General features: G+C 37.7%; 3 protein-coding genes across 5 annotated transcripts in view; 2 read left to right on the top strand and 1 right to left on the bottom strand.

Annotated features, from left to right (window-relative positions):
- Nucleotides 1-12266, bottom strand: part of APPL1 (adaptor protein, phosphotyrosine interacting with PH domain and leucine zipper 1) — a 28133-nt gene extending 15867 nt beyond the window's left edge. For both annotated transcript variants that reach the window (XR_012589358.1, XM_074603003.1), the window contains exons 1-10: nt 12088-12266; nt 7450-7548; nt 6324-6383; nt 5274-5345; nt 4394-4481; nt 2983-3024; nt 2178-2236; nt 1558-1704; nt 674-756; nt 410-568 (exon numbers count right to left, since the gene is read on the bottom strand). Coding sequence is in view for 1 of the 2 variants with exons in the window: in XM_074603003.1 (XP_074459104.1) it covers nt 410-568; nt 674-756; nt 1558-1704; nt 2178-2236; nt 2983-3024; nt 4394-4481; nt 5274-5345; nt 6324-6383; nt 7450-7548; nt 12088-12141 (863 nt within the window). In the remaining variant the exon portion in view is untranslated. The remainder of the gene's footprint in view (nt 1-409; nt 569-673; nt 757-1557; nt 1705-2177; nt 2237-2982; nt 3025-4393; nt 4482-5273; nt 5346-6323; nt 6384-7449; nt 7549-12087) is intronic.
- Nucleotides 12267-12346: 80 nt separating this feature from the next.
- Nucleotides 12347-21756, top strand: HESX1 (HESX homeobox 1). 2 transcript variants are annotated; one of them, XM_074602858.1, is made up of 5 exons: nt 12347-12615; nt 19516-19774; nt 19893-20098; nt 20402-20503; nt 21472-21756. In XM_074602858.1, exons 2-5 carry the CDS (start codon nt 19561-19563, stop codon nt 21568-21570), a joined length of 621 nt encoding a protein of 206 aa, XP_074458959.1. In that variant the 5' UTR covers nt 12347-12615; nt 19516-19560; the 3' UTR covers nt 21571-21756. The 2 variants fall into 2 exon arrangements, with proteins under 2 accessions (XP_074458959.1, XP_074458960.1); XM_074602859.1 differs by lacking the exon at nt 12347-12615 and having other exon boundaries at nt 19434-19774; nt 21472-21736.
- The window catches only part of IL17RD (interleukin 17 receptor D), a 69938-nt gene continuing 59377 nt past the window's right edge, over nt 12469-23029 (top strand). The window contains exon 1 of the mRNA XM_074602857.1: nt 12469-12615. The gene's annotated coding sequence lies outside the window, so the exon portion shown is untranslated. The remainder of the gene's footprint in view (nt 12616-23029) is intronic.

Here is a 23029-nt window from a genome sequence, read left to right as displayed (position 1 = left end):
TCAAGGTTGTTATATTTTATTAGCAACTTGAATCCCAAAGCTGTAACAGATACTTATCTAACAATCCTGATAGCTGCAACCTTGTTGTTTTCCAATTACAATCCAATGACGTTACATTCTCTTAAACTTTAATTTTTCTTTTGATACAAAAATTCAGGCAAAATTGGACTAAAATCAGGGTAACTATGCTTTGCACCTGAATGACATTATGTCAGTGTAACAATAAAATCAACACTAATTAGGTGAAGGAGTCCAAAGAAAGAAAGAGAATCGCTCCTATGGGACTGACTTACTCAACTAAGTATGTAAAATCAGCACAGCTAACTTCAAAAAAATATTGCATACTTTTTTAGCTTTCCCTTCCCAAAATTAAACATTCTGGAATTTTGAAGTAACAAGTTAGTCTTACTTTCTTGCATTGAGATAGCCAGCTTTCCGTGTTAGGTTTCTATGAACAGGAAATTTTGTAGTATCAGGATCAGGCAAATAAAGTGGATCGCTAGCTACTTCCAAGTCCTCGATAGTTTGTTGCATGTTTTCTCCTTCACACTCCATTTCCCTGCGAACACTAAGGTAAATAACACGTTATTAACAAAGATAATTTATTAATAAAGTAGGAACAGAAAAAATAATTGACTTGAAAACAGTCCAAAATTCAATGAAAACAACTTACTTCTGTACGCTTGTGCCAATATTGGTCAAAAATTCTTCCAATTGCTCAGTAAGATTTTCTGAACCCATTTTAAAAAAACTTATCTTTAAAAAAAGGGGGGAGAAAAAAGGAAATGTTGTCATTAATAAAACTACATTAACAATGAACAGATGAAACCATAGGAGGTTAAATTTTCTCAGAGAAATCCGTTTTCATCCCTCATTCCCACCAACACCTCCCAATGAAAGGAGCAGAATGCATGTTTTTGTCTGCAGGTGAAGGTGGATGCTGACATTGTGGTGGGATTTCACGGTGTCAGGAGGATGTGCAGAGAGCCACCTGGAGGAAATACAGCAATATGCACAAACTGCCCTGGAACAGAAACAACGTTTGATCTCTTAGTGATCCCGAGGTCTCTCCATGCTTTTTCAAGCCCACCAGGTTGCTAACTGTTGTGTTATGGGTGGGGTTATTTGGGGGGCACGGGAGAGGGGAAACCTGTGAGGACTTGTCTGGGGCCATCCTGTAACTGTGGGCCCTGCCAAGGGGAACCGACAATATGTATCTCAAAAACACTGTACTCAATATCGATCTAAATGGAGTTTAGCCGTATGAAATCCCAGAACGGGAAGCTACAGGGCATGGCCCTGCCCTTCCCATTCTTAGACTCAGCAAAAACCTGCACCTGAACAACAGGTTGCACCATCTACTTTGTTACAGAAAACATTTCGAGCTCAGTTCTTAAATACAAGCTGCAAAGTTTCAAAAAGAAGCAAGAGTTCTTCTTGGACTTGGAAAGTTTTCAGACAGTCTGTAGAAGTTAATTTCTACTCGGGACACGGTGGCAATGCCAGATGCTGGAAAGTTTGACTTTTTTTAAAAAAGGTTTCAGAATCTGAAATTACCTGAGCTTGCATGTATCCTAGCAAGGGTTCTAGCATAGCAATTTTCTTTTTGTACTGAAGAGTATTTAATGCACAGAAATAATGCATCATAGTCTGATGCTGTTTTTTCCTGGAAGTATATACATCTTCTGTAACTTCAGCCTTGATCTGAAGAGACACAGACAGGGGAGGCGAAAAAGGAATGTTTGAGACTTGGTATGCATCACATGCCTTCTAGACAGCGTTACAGCCAGCGTGGAAAAAACAACACAGTAATGTTCCACCCTCTGTCATCAGCAATTGTATATTTTACCCTACAATTCTGCTTCTCTAACTTATACGTGCAAGATACATGAAAAACAAATACAGCTTTCTTTTCTCCCTGGAAAACGTGGTTATTTCTTTGAACATAGTATCACAGCCTTCATCTTAGAGCATTTTCAGTGTTACAAGACAGGCACGTATTGGGCAAACCTGCTTTTTTGTTCTGAAGTAAACTCTCTAGACTGCTAAAACATAAACTATCAACCTTCAGGTGGAATCTGCCATACATTGTCTTCCATCATAAATATATATAGTAGACGAAAATTATTTCTTATCTCCTCTAAAAATCTTTATATTAAGTATTTTGTTTTACGAACCTTTTCATTTTCCCTTCTTTTTGACAACCGACTGTATCTGGTAATGGCAGCATCATGGTCTAAGCAATCAAGAGAGAATTTATGATCATTTTGATAAATAAATGACTTATGAAACAGAGCAGAAAACGTTTTATATCACTGTGTTGCACAGCCAACTGAATGCAAAGTTCTGTCACATTAAAACCTTCAAGAATTGTTATTGCCCGTTTATAATTACTTCACTGCCACAAATACTTGGGCTGAAGAAAAATCCTATCCAGATGCAAACATGGCCAAATTGTTATAAATTTCCTTAAACATCTAATATTCTTCAAAGACAGAAACCTTCTATAAGTAGGGACGATTTCCCATTATGAAAAGCTGTATCTAATCTTTCTTGCTTCTAAAGCAATGAAGCAATTTACATTAAGAGAAGCAGAATCCTTATTTAATCCTGACTTAAAGAATATGTTCTCTACGGGAGACTAATTTTAGGGGGATAAAATTTGTTTTATTAATCTAGTCCTGACTGTAAGAAGTGAGCTAGCACCTATTTTTATTAATTTTGGTAGCATAATCCTAAATTATGTAATAGTTACACATACTTTTACAGTATTGTAGTGTCGATTTCTTTAACACTTTGGTACACAAAGCAGGGTTTTACAAGTGAAGCAAGGAAGCTGGGTGCCTAAGTATCACTGAAAAAAATTACACCTTAATTAGTCACTTTAAGTGGTGCAAATATCTTCACTAATTTTTTAAGTAAATAATCTACAATACTACTGTTGTCTTCTAATATGTATAACATTAAGTATTTTACACTTACCATTGCTTGCAATTTGGAAAACTTCTTTAAGAGTTAATATCTCTACAAAACAATATATCAAAATTTAAATAAGTTGTTTTCAACATAACACTTATATATTACAGTTCTGGTCTGAGTTGGGGAAGTGGAAGCACAGGAGATGGGGAAGTATCACTGGATCAAAGGAAAGCCACAAATACATTGTGCTTCTTCCTACCTAAAATCAGTCATATTCTAGATGGTTACGTAGTCTCATGGTGTCAGGAAAAAGCAACCAGTACAATACTTAGTACTTGTTCTGATCTTGACTCTGGTTTTGTGTCATATTGCAACATAAACAAGCAGAGAGCTACGTTCAACTTTATGGTAAAGAAAAGACAAAAAAACGTGGAAAAGCTTTACAGACAATGCCTCTGAAGTCCATAGAGAGGTATGGTATCATTAAATACTACAGCAGTTGGCGGTTAAAAACTTCCAGTGGGATAATTTCATTTGCGATTATTGCCTCAGGGATTCTTCTTCAGTAAATATTAACAGGAGATTTTTCCAGGTCCCGAGGAGTAATATTACCCTTGAGATACTCATGTTCCCTTCCTCAAAAAGCATAATCTATTCCATCCATAATTTTGCAATGAACTATTCCCAAAGAAGTATTTTCCAAGATTCATAAAGAGCTAGAAGACTTATGGAAGAGTTGCAATTTTTTATTTCAATTTTGACTTAAAATGTTCTATGATACGTATACCTACTCTTTGTATGTGTATACACACATTAGGGATTTAAGTTATTTTGGGTTTAAGTTTTATCATTTATATTTGAAGCCCATGTGCTACACCAGGCTATTCACTTTAGCCTCTCAAATAAAATCGATCATAATCAGACACACTATATATTATTTAGGACAGGTAGAGTAAGATACAACTGTTACAAAGATAAGAAGTTGGAAGCATTTTAAGGCTGCACCTAAGAAGCCACCCATACTACCAGCAGGGCTGAAGAACCACCTTACTAAATCTTAGGAATGTAACAAGTATTACAACATTGGCACTTTGCCCTTTGAGTTTAGTCCAGCCATTATATTGATGTCATGGTATTACAATATATACAAATATTTCCCAACCATGCAAATTATCTGAAAATTATTCTTTCCTAATGTTTGTAGTAACTGCAAAATTTTCATCTTGAATAGAAGATAAGTGCTTCCATAACATAATATTTTTATTGAAACAGTAATAGTGTTCAGTTCTTCAACTGTCATACTCTTGCGAATAGAAATAACTTACATTTGTTTAAAAATTGAGAGATGCATACTTTTGAGAGCTGAAAAATAAGTAGCATATTCTGTTTAGTGAAACAAGAGCTATGGAGATTAAATGCTATGTTGTTGCTATTGCTGCTGTTGATAAAAACAGTATTTGTTCAAGCACTCTACCTTTTAGATCCCTTTCTTTAAACTGGGTAATAGGAAACATCATTGCATCTGCAAGTTGAGTTGAAAGTACTGCATGGCAAGAGCTGAGCTGTGGAAGACAAGGGAAAGAAGGAAATTTTAGAAAAATGGTGCTAAGACTAAATCAAATCAAGATAGGTTAACATCAATTTCACTCAAAGATGACATGTACAACTCAAAACATAACTTTGCAGATTCATTTTTTTTGTATCTATTCTTTTCTAGGTTACTGATCTCATCGCTAGCTTTTTATAGAAGACCTTTAGAGTTTAGTATTTGTTCCTGCTTTTCCAACTTTATTGCAAGTTACCAGATCATGTTAGAAGATGGCCTCATACATTCTGATGACCATCACAGCCCCTCTTTCACAGGTTACAGAGGTAGAACAGATGTGTTTTTCCTTCCAAAATGCTGTTTAAGTAGTGCTAAAAGCAAGAAGAGGGATCACAGAAAAAATCCTGATTGAGATCTTAACGGTGCTAAGTTGTCTTTCGGAAGAGCCTGTCTCTAATCCAGACAGCAGGAGGTTCCTTTGTCAGTCAGGTATCTGAAATCAGGCAATACAAATACCCTGACGAGAAAGAGTTTCTAACTGCCATTCTGTAATGGTTGTTGCCTCTGTCTACATTCAGTTAAACTACGTTCTTTCTCAACAACGTATCTTCATTTTGCTGAATTGATTCTTTACCTTCAGGTTATTTAACTTTAAATATATGCTGCAATATATGATTCAGTGCTACCTTACTGACAAATGAAAGCCATTTCTGTACCTCCTGTCTAAAAAACGCTAGAGTAATTAAGCAAGTTAGTGTCTATACATCATAATGTTAGCAAAGTAAGTGAAACAAATACAAGTACTTGCCTCATCTATCACTTTTGCAAATTGCTGTAGAGTGGAAGTCATAACTTCATCATCTCCCCCTAGTGGAAAACGCTGAAAGAAAATAAAAGGCATGTTGTTTGCTGTGTTTTCTGCCATTCACAAAACTATATTAATCATGTCGATGAATGATTCTGTTATTTTACAATATTATACAGTTAAGATACACTGAAGCACCTCTTTATTGTCCTGTGAAGAAAGAATGTTTTTTGGGGGAAAAAAAGTAATAACCGATTCTCATTTTTAAAAAATAAATCTATTTTTAAATAGGTTAATTAATCAATCTAATTACTAGATTTTATTAATTAGTGGATTTTAGTTAAAAAAAAAAAATCAGGAAAGATGCAGACTTGACATCTATGAAGATTTTTATCCAGCTTTGCAATTTAGTTTAAAATCACCAAAAATGAAGCAATATTTTATGTTCACCTTAAACTTATAGCTCTTAAATTATGTGAAACTTTTAAATCATCCAAAAGACTTGACTTTACAAAGAGTTTACTTCACATCCAAAAGAGTTTACATTACAATGCCTTGATGGAGGCAAAAGTATGATCAAAATGGTCACAACTGAAAAAAGAAAGTTATGGATTCCACCATCTCTGTTTTCACAGATGGAATTATTCTCATAATAAGAGTAAATGATGGTTGTTAAATGGAGACTGCTATGCAATCGCTCCTCTTCACAACTAGTAAAATTAAAGCACTTAACAGTAAATAGGTTTATAAAACAAAAACAACCCCTCACCACCACCCTAAGCACCCAAAACACCGATACAAAAGTAAAATAGTCCACAACTTACTAATATTCGTCATGGTAAGAGGAACTTTCTTCTGTTTTAGTTGGAAGAACTACTATGTTAGTAGACAGTATGACAGTAGATTCTTTTGGCAAAGATTCGAACCACCAACTGCAGCAGTTGATTTTATCTGGACCAAACCTAAATACATTCTCATTGTGCTCTGGGAGATAAAAGACTACAAAAATACATAGTACTGACCACACAAAGACAACAATGATTTACACAGTACCTGTTTCTCATATTCCTTCAGAAGCTTTGAAGTCAGATGAGTTGCTGCACTTAATTCATTCTGATTTAAAAACAAAAACAAAACAAAAAACCAAACAACAAAAAACCAAGGTCGTTACTTTTTGATTTAAATTAATAAAAAAAAAATTCACATATTTGAAGAGGAAACTATTACAGATGTGGAACTTAAAATCTGACTACAGATTTTCAGAAAACCTAAGCATCCTGCCTTTCCATTTCTCTAACATTACTGACAGTTACAGGCAATCACTGTTTAAAAATACCAAGTTCACAGCCTGTACTGTGGGCACTGATTTCTGTATTTTTCATGTTGTGCAATGCATATTTGCATTTAATTATTTCAAACTGTCTGCCCTAGTTACTGAGTATTAGGAATCTGTTATCTGTAAAGGAAGGAAAAAATTACAATGAACCTCGGTACTACCTGGTTACAAACAGACAGGACCCAATTAACAGATTCACAGTACGGAACAACTTCATCTTTCATGATGCAGTTGAAGGAGAAAATACAGAAATTAAAAGCTAAATAGAAAGGCAGTAAAAGAAAACTACATAGCAGCAAACCTACAATAAACACACTAGTCATTAAAGTAAAAACAACAGTAAAATAAAAATACGAAAAGCAAGAGTGACAAACCATTAAAAAAGTCAAACAGTTCAAGCATATACAAATTAAAAATACAGCCATAAACTCAAATGTTCAGAAAAACATACAAAATAGATTCTGCCTTTGGCATAAAAATGCGGTTACTTATAAATGAGTGAAACACGGATATATTGTGGGTAAAAAATAATCTGCCAATTGATACATATTCTTATACACACCAAGATCATAATGGGAAACATTTTAGAAACACTTAGGAAATACAATAAAACTACTAAAAGACCAAAAAGTCTTTTCATTTGTCATAAGAAATTCTGTTGCAAAAAAATCACAAGAATTTAACATTTACCACTCCCTAACATACAGAAAAGCAATCGTTTAATTCTTATTTTATTTCACAATGTTTAAAAAAATATTGCTTATAGTAATTTCAAAAAAAGCAAGAGACGTGAAATGTGGTTCAAAAGCTTTATAATACATTCAGGAATTTCATTAACGCTACCTGTGCATCATATATTCTGTGCATGGCTTGAAATAACTGGTTGATGTAATTGGAAATTGCAGCAGCATCTTCTTCAAATACTCCCAGCAAAGACCGGGTCTGTAAAAATGAAACAGCCAAAACACTAATAGGTCGAGTTAGTATTTAAATTTAACAGTATTTCAAACTCAAATAGCATCGCTTCAGGTTTCATTACTGAAAAGTTTATAAACCCTCCAACACTGTTTACAGGAATGATACATGTTGTGTGCCAGAGAATCAGAGATACCACAGCTCCGCCTCGCTCCTACCGTCAGCTTCTCTCCAGGTTAATACAAGTACATTTTCAGAAACGAAAGGACCAAAGGAGATAAATAACCTTATGAAAAAGTTGGAACTGGGGCAACTACTGTACCCACTATGGTAAATCCCTAAGGAAAAGGGTGAAGATGACTGGTATTCAATAGCGTGCCAGGTATATACATCTCTCCTGCAGTGAGATCAAACCAAAGACTGTGACTTTCTGACACTACCCATCCTGCACGAAGACAGGTGTTGCTGGCTGGGCTTGCAGCTATAATTCACCTCTGCAATAACAGTCATTTCTGTCATCAAAAGACTGAGGAACTAAAAGCCAAGCAAAACCAAAACAGTACAACCGTCATCCTGTTGTTCTTAAGATACATGTTTCTCCCTCTCACCACTCCACGGTGAAAGGGAGTGAAAAGATCTGTCCTTTTGTCCTTGTCAGCTTGTCAGTCATCTGTTCCTCAGCTGCTGTCACCCCCAAGCGTGCTGACTATGCATCCTACAGCACTGTCCACAGCACTGATGAAGGTGCTTAACAGTATCCACCTCAAAAACAACCTCTTTATTGCTGTCCACCTATTAGACTTCAAAACACTGATGACGACTCTAACTCCAACTATCCAGCCAGTTTTTCCAGCCAGGCTGCAGTACGTACCTCTCCATTTAAGCCAGAAGGATGTTACCGGAGACCATGGCAGAATCCTTGCTTGAGTCAAGGTAAATGAAATCCACTGCTCTTCCCTGTGACGAAATGACTGACTCTGGATGAGAAGGCAGTCAGGTTGCTCAGGCATAATTTGCCCTTAAGCTTAAATGAGATGCTGACTCAGTGTTCTTCCATCCTTTTTGCACTTGGAAGCAATGTTGCTCCGCACCACAGGGCTATTGAATAGCTTGCTTCCACCAAGACAAAAACCCAAAAGGGGGAAAAGCAGAGAACATACCTATAACTCTGCATAGGCCACATTTGCTTTCTGAGTCTAAAATATTGTTTGGGATGTTTGGATGAAGAAACAGGAGTATCACTTGCAAGACCCACAAAATAAACCCTTTAACCCTAGCAATGTTTTAGCAACAGTGCTGTGCTTTGTTTTTAGATTTACACTAAAATTAATGGTCCAGACAGAAAATGGAAAGAATCATAAGTACATAACTGGTGTCGCCCCCCCCAGTATGATTATTAAACACTTGAAATTGGAAATTCTCTTTCTTAGTCTTCCCTAGGCTAAATAACTGTAGTTTCCTTAAAGAGGAGGGGACCTTATGGGACCAGGGAAAAGAATGAAAGACTGATAGAAGAAGTCTGGACATCAGGAAAACCTCTCTGATGAGACTAGTGAAAAGCACTGGATTGCACAGCATAAGAATTGTGGGGGTTTTACTATTAGTTCTTTCTATGTTGAAGACTTGTCTTGAAATGACATAGACTTTAGTCCATCTCCCCCTGAAGCATGGAGGTCTTTCTCAGCTACTTTTCTTATTTTCTGCTTTTAATGATAATCAAGGAGTACATATTAAACCTGCATAAAGTATGTCATTTGACCATTCTTTTGACATGCATTTCCTTTATTTAACTTGAATTAGATGGCTGGTTGTCTCACAAATACGATCATATCGTATAATGCCTACAAGATACTTGAATAAAATATGTATATAAACAACAGCATCATCAACACAATAAATCTCTTAAATGGTGGTTCTAGTTTATAAAACAAGTGGAAAAGGGGGTGGAGGAGGAAGGAGGTGGAGGAGAACTAAAACATTTGCCAGGTGTGGCAACATGTTGTGTCATCCTAATAGCTGTGACTCTCTCATTAAAGGAGACATACATGAAAGAATGCAAAAGAAAAAATTACATAGTACCATAACCACTGAATTCTATACACATGACCTTTGAACCTGAACATAAATAAACCTGAACTTGTAATTTTATAGGAATATCATGTAAGGTTTCTGGACTATGCTTACTCTTTAAAACCAAACACTGTAGAATTTGCTTAGCAAAAAAATTAGAGGAATTATTTACTCATGTTTCTAGTAAAACTTTGCATCACTTTGCATGTTCTTTAAGATGCATTCATCCCATTTATATGAGGAGGTACACTAGAAACTACCAGGGATAAGCTGCACAAAGAAACCACACAGTTAGAAGCCAGTGAATTGTCTTAACAATGACATTCCATGTCATCATAGGTACGGTAGTGTAAGAGACATGAGATAGAGCCTGTACTATCAAGTCTCTTGGCTTTTTATTGTGCAATGCTTTGGGAACACAAATAAGCCTGAGCAGAAACTCTCGCTAAATATATATACATAAACACTGAGTACGTATGTAATATATGTCCTAAGTTAATTAAATTCCACTACTTTGCATAGTAAAAGACAGTGTCAGCTTGGCATTTGGTTTACATCTGAAAACACAGTGGTTAGATTTTTATCCTGTAACAGGAGGAAATGAATGGGTTTTGCCATTTTAGAAAAGCCTTTCCTTCCCTCGGATGCAGAATAAGTTTGATATGATGTTTATGTACCTGAAGTTAGTGTCTGAAACGTGTCTGAAGGTGCAGAACTCCAGTCCATAGTTCAGCACTAAACGGGGAGCTAGGCTGATGATCTTTTTCAGTATTACAGCATGAACACATCAGTCAGAAAGTCATGGCAGCTCCTAACGAAAGCAAGGTTTATTCTTTCTCTAAGCAACATTTGTTGCCATTTTCATTGCACTGATTTCAAAATAACAGAAATGAACTAATATAATAGAAGACTACAGAGTCCTAGTTACGTTCTTCTAAGAGGTGGTTATCCAGAATTCACCTGGAATATGAGGTTGACTGAAAGATGTAAAATTCTGTACCTAAAATAGAAGATACCAGGAAATCTAATAGTTTAAGCACATCAAACTCATTGGACTGAGTTAGGCTTTGCTAGTCTGTGTCACACATAATCTCAAATGAAAGATTCTAGAATTTATCATTATGTTCCAATATGTAACTCTTTTGCATGTGCTTGAAAAGAACCCCCCTACATCCCACTTTTTAGGGATCCTAGTTTTATCTTACATTTTATATTTCCTATAAATATGAATAGTTTAGACTTACATATACTAAGAACAGACCTTCAAAAGATAATTTTGTTAAATTGCTATTATTATGACACTTTCAAAAATTCTTCCTCTTCACGACAGTACATCAGTCTCTGGGCCTGAGACCATACTACAGGCTAGATCTCATCTAATACCTAGTATTTGAGCTACGTGGGGCATTGTCCTTTGGAAAGCAATGATACACTTTCTACACGGCCTTCTGTTGCCTTTTCTATGTCGCTCCTCCACTTGACGTAGATTCGTTCAAATGGTTGTCATTTTAGGGGTTAAAATTCCCTATTAAGAAGCAAAAGTTTCTCTTCTTATGGTTGAGGAATCAAAACTACCAATGCATGTGCCATTACAATATAGGCTTGCTCATCTACATAAACATTGCAGCAAAACAAGGATCTTAATTCGAAAGGCTATAATAAAAGAAAATATATTGTAAAGTGTTTTTTCTCATCTAGGAAGAGCAGTACAAAGTACTTGCTGTTGTTGCTGCCAGCAAGAGAAACCACTGCAATTGAATACAGCACTTCCTGCTTAATAGTAAGTAGTATGAAAGAAATGCCAATGTAATTGGCATCACTGACAAAGGTCAAGCAGCAGAAATGGAAGTGAAGATATCGGAGCGATTAAGGGCCTCTCAGCACCACGCGTCTCCCATCTACTCACAGCATTAACAGCAGCCACGATAACCTTACCCAGTTACTGCTTAAACCTTAAAACGCTTTTAGTAAAAGACAAAGATAAGAAAAATCGTCTTGAGAATTGAAGACGGGGTTTGTCAACACGAGGTCGCCAAAATAAATCATGAATGTAAACGCGGGGGCGGGGAAGTTAGGGACTCATGGCAAGCTACTGCCCTGACGCCCGACGCTGATGCACAGACCCTCTGCAAAGTCGCTCCCGAGCTCGCTGCTGTACAGGCGGCTCATCAGCCCGCAGGACGCCCGAGGAGGCGGCGATGCAGACGGGGCCGCGGAGGCCGGGGGCCAGACACCTGGCGGGGGACACTGCCCGAGCTGACAGCCCCAGAACCGCCACTCCCGGCCCCGGGCCCTCCCGCGCCGCGGAGGCGAGGAGGGCAGGAGGGCACCTGGCCGTGCAGGCAGCATCCCTACCCCAGCCGCCGCCGCGGCTCTCCAACGCCTCCCCGAGAGAACACGGCGGCGGGAGGGAAAGGGGAGCAGCGCTAGGCCCGGCGCCCACGGCTTGGGCCCGATCCGGCCTCCGCCCACCGGGCTACGTCTCGCCTCGCTTACCTGGGGACTGTCTTCCAGCGTCTCCTCGATGGGCAGCTTGTCGATGCCGGGCATGGCGGCGGCCGGGGCTGACTCTGCGCCGCTGCAGCTCCCGCTCCCCGCAGCGCGCCCAGCTGACTGGAGCCCCCCTTCTCCCCAGTCACAACACACCCGCCCCGCTTCGCGCCGGATGTCCCGCCCCCGCCGCCCGCTTGGCCTTTCTATTGGCTCTTCCACCCTGCCTGCCCAGCTTCTTATTGGCGAGCGGGTCCATCTGTTCGCCCGCACGCGCGCGTGGGGCCGTTGGCGCCGCGAGGCGCGTGGCGCCTTGGCGTGGGCGCGCGGCGCTGCTCTCCTCCCCCCGCCTCTCCCGGCGGGAGGCGCGCGCCGCCCCTCAGGGCGGAGAGGGAGCGCGTGCCCCGGGGTGGGCCGCGGCCGCCCCCCGTCAGGAATGGAGGCGAGAGGCCTCTGGGCGCTCAGACCGGCGCCCGCCTCTCGGGAGACTTCCCCCCGGCACCCGCTGCCTCGGGCCGCCCCCGGTTCGGGGAGGTGAGTGCGGGGCGGAGGCAGAGAGGGACGTGTCCGTCCTGAGGTGTCTGTCCGGCAGCGCCGCGGGCAGATGGCAGTCGTCAAGCAAAGTTGCTGGGGAAAAAAAACAAGCAAACTTTTTTTTTCTCCTTTCTGCGTTTTCAGTTCCGTGCTCTGTGTTACGAATCAGTGTGGCCTCCCAGCCCGGTTTGTCTTTGCTCTGGATGCCGCCGTCTTCCCAGAGCAGACGGACGATTACCTGGGGGGCAGGACCGCAGCGGGACCGGCGCGGTTGTGTCCCTGTCGCGATGGAAGCGCCTTTTGCGCTCCCGATGTTCCCTGGAGCATCCCTTCTGAGAAGTCTCCATTTACCCCTCCCATGCCTTCACCATCCTCCAGGGCTCTCATCGAGAAAGTGCTTCTATCCCTAACTACTTACCATTTTTTGTTTCCAAGTCATAGCTTCAGCTGAGCACCTGGTTTTCTTGCTTGTCTCTTAAAAAAACAAAAAACCATTGCTGACCACAATTTTCCCCCTTCAGAAGTGAGGCAATAATCAGTCCTAATGGACTCCCTGATTTCTTAGACTGGCCAAGCTTGGTGCGATAGGTTGATGGCCAATTTTAAATGCTTAAAACTGTTGTGAGGGCTCGTTGGAATTGAATCAGGTCGTTGTGCATGGTTTAAAAAAAGCGCGTTCTTGAATTCCCCTCTGCGATTTGTGTTTTGACCGGAGTTCTTGAACTTTAAATTATTCCTGCAGGTTAAGCAATTCATATTTTAAAAGTAGGCCTCTTAGGAGGTGTTGAGTATGTACAAATTGCTTTTCAAGAATATCCGTCTAAATTTCCATTCATTTAAAAGCATTATAATATACTGTGTGGCAAACAAGAGGCTGCATAAAATTCTCACTCTTAAAACTAACAAAAGCAAAACCAAATTGTACATCATATTTGAAGCTGGAAACTGGTTCAACTCTGAAATTACTTGATGATATTTCTTTTCTGCATTTCAATAGATGATTGGTAACTTTTTAGATACATTTATTATTAGGGATAAAAAAAAAGGTTGTTCCTTTGCTGGTTTTGCCTTTCTGGGGCCAGGTGAACTTAGTATAAAACTACATTAGAAAGTACACAAGTCATCCAGCAGAGCAAATGATTATTGTGCAGTCTTCTATGGAAACCTTTCTTTATGGTGTGTCAGATCATGTTTTACCTTTAAAAGCAGATAAAGGAAAAGGTTGGTGTTAAATTACAGTTGAAGACTTTTTGAGGTGGGATTTTTTTTTGTTTGGGTTTGTTTGGGGTTTTTTTTTTAGGGAGTGGTGAGGAAATTTCAAGATTACAACTTGGTTCAGTCAGTTAACTTACCAGCTCAGCTGGTGACTCACCTGACTGAAGCAAGTCCCACCACTTCTCTCTTTCCTTGTCATATGAGGGTAATAGTACAGAGTTATCTTACAAGGTATTTTAAAGACTAGGCTTGTATCTGTAATTATTATGTGACAGAACACTAGCATTGGTTCATGACCTATATAGAAGTGCATAGCTTTCTTGTTTTGAGATCAGTTAACTTGTGACTAAGCTTTACAGCGGGCTTCTGTTAGAAAAGCTCTCTGTTTTGTACTGTAAGGTGCATTTCCTTAGCAGAATTCAGGAAGGTGGTAACTTTAATCGGAACTGGTTTTAGTTACTTTGTATATTCCCAGCTGTGTCAGAAGAAAAAAACCATTTCTTTAGCTGCTATGAACAGAGAACAGCTCTTTGATAATTCAATGTTTCATAGAAGAAAAAACACTAACAAACACCTTTAATACATAGAAACGTGCTTTAGTATCTCAGCTGACACATACTGTAAAAATGTGTCTTGCTTCTGTTGATCTTAACAATTCAGTTTAATGTTTCAGTTTAGTAGCAAGAGGGGGGCTTTTCTAATAAGTTTGAGTATACTAGAGCTTCTTTGAATTAGTAGCTTTTTTTAATGGATCCCCTACGTTGACACATTCTGTAAGATATTACTAGTCTTATTCTTACCCTTTGTGTAGGTTTTTTACAAATGTTACAAGGCATCCAAAAGTTTTATTTGAGATAGAAATTTGACAGCAACAGATGCGATTTTATAGCAATGAACTGAAGAATCTGTCTGAACCCTCTAATAAGTGTGGTTTTAGTGTTAGACTTTTTTCAGCACTGCAGGCTTTTTGTTAGTGTGTGATTTTATTTTTTTGTTTCCTTTTTTGATTTGGGGGGTTTGGTTTTTTGTGTTGTGGGTTTTTTTTGTTTGTTTGTTCTTTCTGCAAAATACTTACTAAGAGGCCTTAGAAATGTGGGGTTTAACACTTGGCACTATGTAAACAGGGAGAAGAACAGCCAATGCCTCTTTAGAGCCTTCCAGATGTGTCCTCTAATGGAGAGAACATTTTGCCTTTGCTGGAGGGTGGAAGTAGCTATCTGGAGAAGGGAGGCTTTATTTGCATGTTACCCACTGTTTAATGCACCGTTTCTCAGACTTTTGCTAATGCCACCCTTGGGTTTACCTTGAATTTATCTGCGTTCCCTTGATCTCCCTGGGTCAAAATAGCTTTTACTTCAGCCAAGAAATAGCTAACTGCTTTTAGTCATGAAAGTTTACGTTAACAGTTTTGAGGTATTCTTGCCTAAAAAAACCTTCTGAATTTTGAAGTTGGCTTTGAATATAATCTTATTATTCAGGTTCAAAACATATTTGAAAGGGAGCTATATGCAGCAGAGTATCTGAAGTTGCGAAATACTGGTGTAGCGGAGTAAAGAAACTGTGGGAAAGGTGAGATGAAAGGCAATTTTTTTCAGTGCGATAAGTAATCAAGAAAGATTATATATACCATTCATACCTTTTTAAAAAGCTGAAAATACTGCATAGGATATTGTGAAAGGTGACCTGGCAGTGGAGTAGCAATGGGTGAGAACAGCAAAAGGTAGCAACAGTAAGCATTGGAGTTTCAGACCAAAGCCACCGAGAACTCTCGGTGTGGTCTCTTCGGCTGGTGTAAACCGAGTCCTTAGAGGCTTCCCATCTCTAAAGAACAAGAGCTTCATCTACTAAACGGATGAACTCTACTGTCCCTGGGCAAAAAACAGTGGTGCAAAATCTGAAAGGGAGATTAGTTTGCTGCCTCATCAAGTATGTGATGCTGTAAGAGGATTGGATTTGCATATTCAAGGCACAGTGATTTCTCCTGTTATTGATTACTTAGGATTTTCAACTTAATGTTTGTTGTGTTGCTCTAATTGCCCCTACAACAGTGTTTCGCTAAAACTCTCTAGGTAATTTCATATGGGTTGCAAGGGAAGTATTGGTCATTTCTAATGGGTCAAAACAATGAAATACAGTTTTTTGAGTGAAGGCTGAAGGTCTATTTAAACTTTCAGTGGAATTCCTAGAAATTTAATCTGGTTCTTTACTACCAAGTATTCATGGATCTAAAACTTTAAGTTTTCTGCTGAAAAATATATTTTCATCCTCATTTATTACAGAAAGGTTTGTTGGCTGATAACTTGATAACAAATACAACCAAGCAAGCTTTTCTTCAAAGAAATCTAGTAACATTTGAATGCTAGACCTTCCCCCAGGCTTTCCAGTAGAACTATGTCTATGTATGTGTTGTTTTAGAATCATGGAATGGTTTGGGTTGGAAGGGCCATTTAAAGATCATCTAGTTCCAACCCCGCTTTGGGGAATTTTTCACTGGATGAGGTTGCTCAAAGCCCCATCCAACCTGACCTTGAACGCTTCTGGGATATAATGGAATCTTGGTATAATGCAGACTTCTTATATTTAGAATGATTTCTCTTTTCTTATGAAATTTTTATAAACAGTTATGTGGACTTGCTTTAGCATTATAAAGGTCTCTTAGATACTTAGATGGTGTTTCAATTTCACTGAATTTCTCAGAAATTAGCATAGTATGAGCATCTGCTTGTGACCTTCTAAATTGGTACTGCCTGTTCTACGTACAGTTGCAGCCATGAACTCTGTTTAAAAACAAGAGTGTTGATATGTTTCAGTGACTGCAATTCAACATTGAACAAATGAATGTAGTATGATTATTTTAATAACAACAGAGTTTCTTACTCGGATAACATTGCTGAAAGAACTTAACATCAACACCAGATGGCAGTATTTGGTGAGCTTCTGGTCTGTGCCTAGCAAATGAGTTAAGTAGTTTTGTCCTGTTTTATGAAAATTCTTCTTGAGAGCTACCAAGATCTCTTTTCCCTGAAAAGTCATTAAAAAACTCTGGAAAAATGAGTGTTTCCAACTGGGAGTTAAAAGCAGACTACCCTGAAGAAGTTTGTTTCCATCTTCCACAATGTCAGAGAGACCAAAAGTTATAATTACTTGGTTAACTTAATGGTTAGCTTTGGGAAGATACATGCCTCTCATAAATGTCTCTCTTACCACCACATATGTCTGTCTTTATTGATAGTTCTTGATAGCTTCCTGAAGAAAACACCTATCAAGTTATTTACCACTTTGGGACTTGAAGTATGCGGTAATCTTTGTGGCTGTGTGGCTCAGGTTAATTTCTTTCATATTCATCCAAGAGAAATAAGTATTTTCTGAAATGTGTTTTGTGTCAGTGCTTGTGTTGGGTTTTTTTAAGTTGTTTAAAAAAATATTAGTGAAATGTATTTTGGAAACTAGCTGTTTATATTATAATGGTTAAGAGGGGTTTTTTTTTGTATTATTAAAGTTATTATCCATTAGTTTCTGGACTCAAGAAGCTGTCTTTCTATTAGTGATCATGCTTTTCACCTCTTTGGGACAGAGAAGTCAGTAAGCAGCTACAAGTTCAGTACAGAAGGAAATTTTGTTTTCTTTTTGACTTAATGTTAGGGTTTTATATTTATTTTTAAAACTGGTGTTCCATGTAGAGACTGTAGAGGCAGAAAACTCATCTACCAGTCACTGCTACGCAAGAGGCTTTGCGTTATCTCTTTAGTAACCTCTGGACCTGGCATGCAGTCTGAATACTCAGAATAACTGCCTGCAGTCAAGAACATGAGTCCTGTTGCTTTGTTAAGGTCAGAGGTTGCCTTGTTGGGAAGAGCTGTACTGAAACATAAAGGGCTGTAAGGCCCTTGCTTAACACTGCTTCCCACTGACCTCTGGTTCACCAAATATTCCAGCAAGCAGTGGTGTCATTCATAGGTCCTCATGGCTGTTTTGTATGTCTGTGCTTGGTGGTTGCTGAGGCTGTTAAGTGATGGTTGGAGCTTAGCTTGCAGGTGGTCATTGCAATTATATTGATGCCACTTCAAGATCCATTGATACGTGCTGATAAGGTGTCCTTGGTAAGATCACTTCTTGAATTGTCACTCCTTTTGATAGTTTGGTTGGACAGCAATCTCACTGCACAGCACAAAGTCGGTCCAGTAAGTGTCAGCATTCTTCAACTGAACGTCTTTCTGCTATAAAGCCACAGCTGGATTGCATTTTTCTCTGTAGAAGCTCCCTCAGCACAGTATTGTCAGTTCTAGACTGTGCCGTTTCCTTCCCAATTTTCCCGCTTCTTTCTGTTCCTAAAGATTAGTCTTGGGTTGTTTACAAACATACAGAAAATCAAAGTGAGGGTACTGTTTATTTCCTTAACATTAGTTGTTAGCCCTGTGAATGTGGCAGATTACACAGAATAAACTACTTTGAGAAAATTGTAAAGCAAGAAAAAATGGAGGGCCAGATTTTTCCTCTAAAAGCACGTGCTCATGTGCTCCAAATTAAAAGTTTTATTTAAGAGGGGTAACTTTTGCATCCCGAAATTAAAATATTGTTTTCATTTTCACATGTTATAAAATAAAGATTTGTCCAAAATAAGGAAAAGAGGAGTCTCTGTAGAGAGGTTATCCTGAATCAAAAGCTGGTTTTGAACATGTGACACGTAAACTGCTGTGAGGCTGACAGATGAGCTTGAATATAAAAATGTTAGAGTTGTACTTTCTTTATAATGAATGAAATCAGTATTCTGTTTTCAAACTTTGAACCTCATTATGAAACCTTTACCTCCTTTCTCCCCATTCCTCATGATTCTTGGTCATTTTAAGTGTTCGCTTTGTAGGATTTAAATAAATTTGTATTGGTTATAAAGCTATAAGAAGGGAAGAATATCTAGCAGTAAAAGGATATTTTAAAAACAGTAAATGTGAGTGTACCGCTTCTATTAGTTTTGGTTTTATGTGGTAAAGAATGATCAGGAAATTTCACATATGGTATATTTCAAAAAAGCTGCGACAAAGTTATTTTAATAAGAAAAATGAATGCATGAATTATTTAAAATAGTTGGTGCAACTGTTCCTGTTAACTAATCCAGGCACTTGGAAGGCAATTACACTGAGCTTTGACAACATTGCCAACCCGCTGCACAGCGCCTTATGCCAAAAGCTATTGTTGTTTTATTGACCACGTTCACCATTACATATGCATATGAAAAAACAGAGGCATTTTCATCGGGATTACCCTAATAGCATTAAGAGATTATTTTTTTAAATTTCCCTGGAAGGAAATTCACTTAAATGAGATTACTTATTACTTGACTGGTTTCCTATCATGCTGCTATGTTTAGGTAAGTGGAGTCCATTAGAGTATAAAGTTTTTTTAAAAACTGATTTTATACATTAATGATTTCAAATAAAAGAGAAGTACTATATTTGTGCACAGCTTCTTTTGAGAAAGTAAAGTCGATGTTCTGGTTAGGAGAGATAACACTTTTTGTCCCTCTTGGTGGCCCCCCTAGTGTCACCATTAGTTGCTAATTACTTGCAAACAAATAAACAATTAACTCCTCGTGCCTCTTGGTGGGAGAGTTTTCATTGACATGCTAAAACTTTCTAATAAAAGATTTTAATTAATGACGTGGCAAATCCAACCCCTTTGTCAACATAGCTATAAGGAGGACTTGTGGAGAAATGCAAGTACAGTATACATGCTATGCTGGCTGAAGGTGACAGCATGGCAAGTACATCGCTATGTGCTGCTAATCCATCAGCGTCTCAGAATCTTCGGAAAGTGTCTGGTTTTGTAGAAAATAAAACCACACAGTGCTCGTTTTCCATTGAAAGTATTTTGGGACTGGAGCAGAAAAAAGATGGCATTCCAGCTGTGAAACCTCACAGACCATGGATGGATGCATGCACCAACTTGGGTAAGTCAGCAGTCTGTTTTGTAACCTCTCAAGCTTTTAATCCTTTAAAAGTGTATATATTTTCATGTTTCTACTGAAAACCAGTAAATTAAAGCTCTTGTTTGCTTGCTTTTTCTAGTTTTAGGTGATGACAGTAATCCCCATCTGCAAATCCCTGTTGTTTCCTATGAAAATCCATTATTTCATGCTAACGGTAATCCAGTGCAAGAGGAAAAAGTTTTGAAATGTGAAAGATATTTTTCAGTCACTGAAAGGCTTTCTTTCAAACGAGAATTGAGCTGGTACAGGGGTAGAAGACCAAGAACTGCATTCACTAGAAACCAGGTAGGGATTTTTTCAGTATTTAATAAATGAACAACAAAGTTTAGTAAAATGTTAGCAGAAGCCTGTAACAGCTAACTAATTCAATATGATGTAGCTCTGCAGAGAGAAATGTAATCAGGAACTAGTGTAAATTAACAGCAGTGTTGCTAATTTTGCACACCTGTGTTTATGCATGGAATCAGAATTGTGCTAACGCTGCTTGGAAGTCTCCTGTTGAACAAATGAAAGTGTTTTTTGTATTTTCTTTATTACTGTTATGAAGTTAGCGATAACTATTCAACAAGTGTGTTTTAATATCCTTAGATTGAAGTCTTGGAAAATGTTTTTAAAATGAACTCCTACCCTGGCATTGATATTAGAGAAGAGCTAGCTCGCAAATTAGATTTAGATGAAGACAGGATCCAGGTAATTAAAAATTTATTTGAACTTTTCTGTAATTCAATCTGTATGTACTCTGTGGTTATATAAATAAGTTTGACAGCAGTAGCAATAATTTTAATAATCTCAATTTAAGACAATGTACATTTATACATGTGGTACGCCTTCAATGATTTGTGAAATGTCAACCATTGAATTCCTTCTGAAATCTTAAACCTTCTTCCATAGTGTTGATTCATCACTATAATATTTCCATGATATCTGCTCTATTAATCTCTAGGTATCATGTGCAGAACTTGATCATTTGTTTCCACGTTTTAAAATCATGTTTATGTTATGCTTGTCACCGTATTTGAAAAACAAATTTGAAACGTATAAATACTGAAATAATTTGTATAAGCATGTAAGTATTTTGTGAGACTATCAGTAGAGAATGCATGTGTTAAACCAATGTTTGAGCCTATGTTTTCATCTGGCCAAAAGCAAAATCTACTCAGGGATTTTAATTATTGATTTCCAGGTAGTCCAATGAGATAAGAAGCATACGATAAACATTAGAATTTGGGCCTCACCTTGATGTTTATTAAGCTTTTGATGCAAGTATTATATTGGGGTTGATGGGAAGCTTGATGCTGCATTTAAGAGCTGAAGAAATAACTTCTTATCTAATAAGACTTGCGTGAATTCCAGATGCTGAGGATCTTCCAGGGTCTGAATCAGTGTCACTGAAGTTAATACTAGTTTTTATAATAATTACAGTGAAGCTGGTCCTCACTTTCCAGTTAAGCTGGGGATATTATTTTCTTTGTCTGTGGTGTTAAAATTATTGCAGTTAGCTACATGCCATCATCTGCAGGTTTTAAATTTGTGTTAAACTTCCAAATTACTGTAATTATACAAAATACTGTAAAGTTGTGTGAATATTTTTAAGTTTCAAAGCTTTCTCTGCTTACAGTGCTGTATTTCTGATAAGATGCCTTTTCTTTCAATTTTAGATTTGGTTCCAGAACCGTCGTGCAAAGCTGAAAAGATCACACCGAGAATCTCAGTTTCTGATGGTGAAAAATACTTTCACCTCCAGCCTGCTAGAATAGAAAGAAGGATGGTTTGCTGTTACGGTACTACAATAGAACATGAAGAATTATTGGAATTTTCATAACTTGTATTAAGTAATGATGATATATTAATTATGATTTTTATCCCCAGAATTGAAAGTTTATCATAATTTTCATTCAATAAACTGTAAATACTTCAAGTATTATTATAATCTACTTTTTGTCGAAAAAGTTAACTTTTCCTATATATTTTAATAAGTATTTTCAGATATTTTTGCAGTTTAAAAAAAACCCAAACCCTAGGTTGCACAAGATTTTCAGCTAGTATGAATTACTGCAGCTTAACTGAAAATGGCTGAACAAAGCTTCATGGTTTTAAAAAAACTCTGTTTAAAGTCTGAAATACATAGTATGCAAAATAGATTTTGCTACCTGAAACAGATTGTGTGTTGCACTGGAGTTTAAATAGCTTATTTACACAGAGTATGATAGTTTTCATAAATAACGTAATTTTTAGAAAAAGGTATCTCAAATGGAAGGTCTACTATTCAACTGACTGTTCAGTTTGAGTAATTGTTTGGTGAAAAGGTGAAAATTATAATCTAGTTTTTGTATCATATTTTAATTAATTTAGGATATTTGCCTATTTAATACTTCAACTTGGATATCTCCTCTCTTGTCAGTGTTCCAGTTATGGAAGTTGCCCTATTATCTTTTAATGACAGAATGCAGCATTTCACAGGAGCAAATCATTTGGGACCAGGTATCCAGATCATTGCCATTAATGCTGTTGAATTAATTTATATCAAACCGTACATGAAAGTTAATTATCCTCATATTTGATATTCAGCCTGAAGTCAATATGCATAAGGAGAGCCTTATGCAAAAAAACAACCCTTCATGGCCATGATGTGGGAAAACGTTGTAAGTACGGGTTTACCCTGCTCCTTGTCCAGCAGAGCTTTAAGCACTTGCTGGAAGTTCTGGTGTCCTTCAATGAGAATTCAGCCTGTGTTTTACTAGAGGTAAAAGAAGGTACTAGGTGGTTCAGCAGAAGCACCGACTTTTAAATGATATTTCAGTCTGTAAATCTGAAAGAACCAGTAAACCCAAAGAATTTAGACATAAAGCTTTGTTAATTGTGTTTTCCCAATTTCACTTGGCTGACTTGAAAATTAAGTTTTATTTTGAAACAAAATTATTTGTTTCAGTTTTTTTACTATTGTAAATATAGTTTTATCTGATTTTAAAAAAAAAGGAACATAAAGAAAAATTCTGGAAACTAAGGAGAAGAAATGATGCGAGTGCTTATGATGTTCAATTTGGTTTTATCTAATTCAGAGCATAGATCTCAGACTATCCCACATTGAAGGAACGCCTAGCCACTGAGCTATGATTTTGGTTTCCAGATTTCTTGTGGAAACAGTTTTGCTTTATACAAAGTACTTTGATATTCACTGGAGGAAGAATGTGAGACAAAGTCTTCAATCTGCATACC

Source organism: Larus michahellis, chromosome 10 (assembly GCF_964199755.1).
Source record: "Larus michahellis chromosome 10, bLarMic1.1, whole genome shotgun sequence".
In the NCBI taxonomy this organism is placed as follows: Eukaryota; Metazoa; Chordata; class Aves; order Charadriiformes; family Laridae; genus Larus; species Larus michahellis.
Note: the sequence above shows the minus strand (reverse complement) of the source record. Positions and strands in the feature narration are given on the sequence as shown.

What these genes read in the sequence shown, in the direction of transcription:
- HESX1 (XM_074602858.1), top strand. Translation starts at nt 19,561, where the DNA reads ATGCTGGCTGAAGGTGACAGCATGGCAAGTACATCGCTATGTGCTGCT. An exon ending in GGATGCATGCACCAACTTGG is followed by an intron (nt 19,775 to 19,892) that starts GTAAGTCAGCAG and finishes TGCTTTTTCTAG; the next exon opens with TTTTAGGTGATGACAGTAAT. An exon ending in CTGCATTCACTAGAAACCAG is followed by an intron (nt 20,099 to 20,401) that starts GTAGGGATTTTT and finishes TAATATCCTTAG; the next exon opens with ATTGAAGTCTTGGAAAATGT.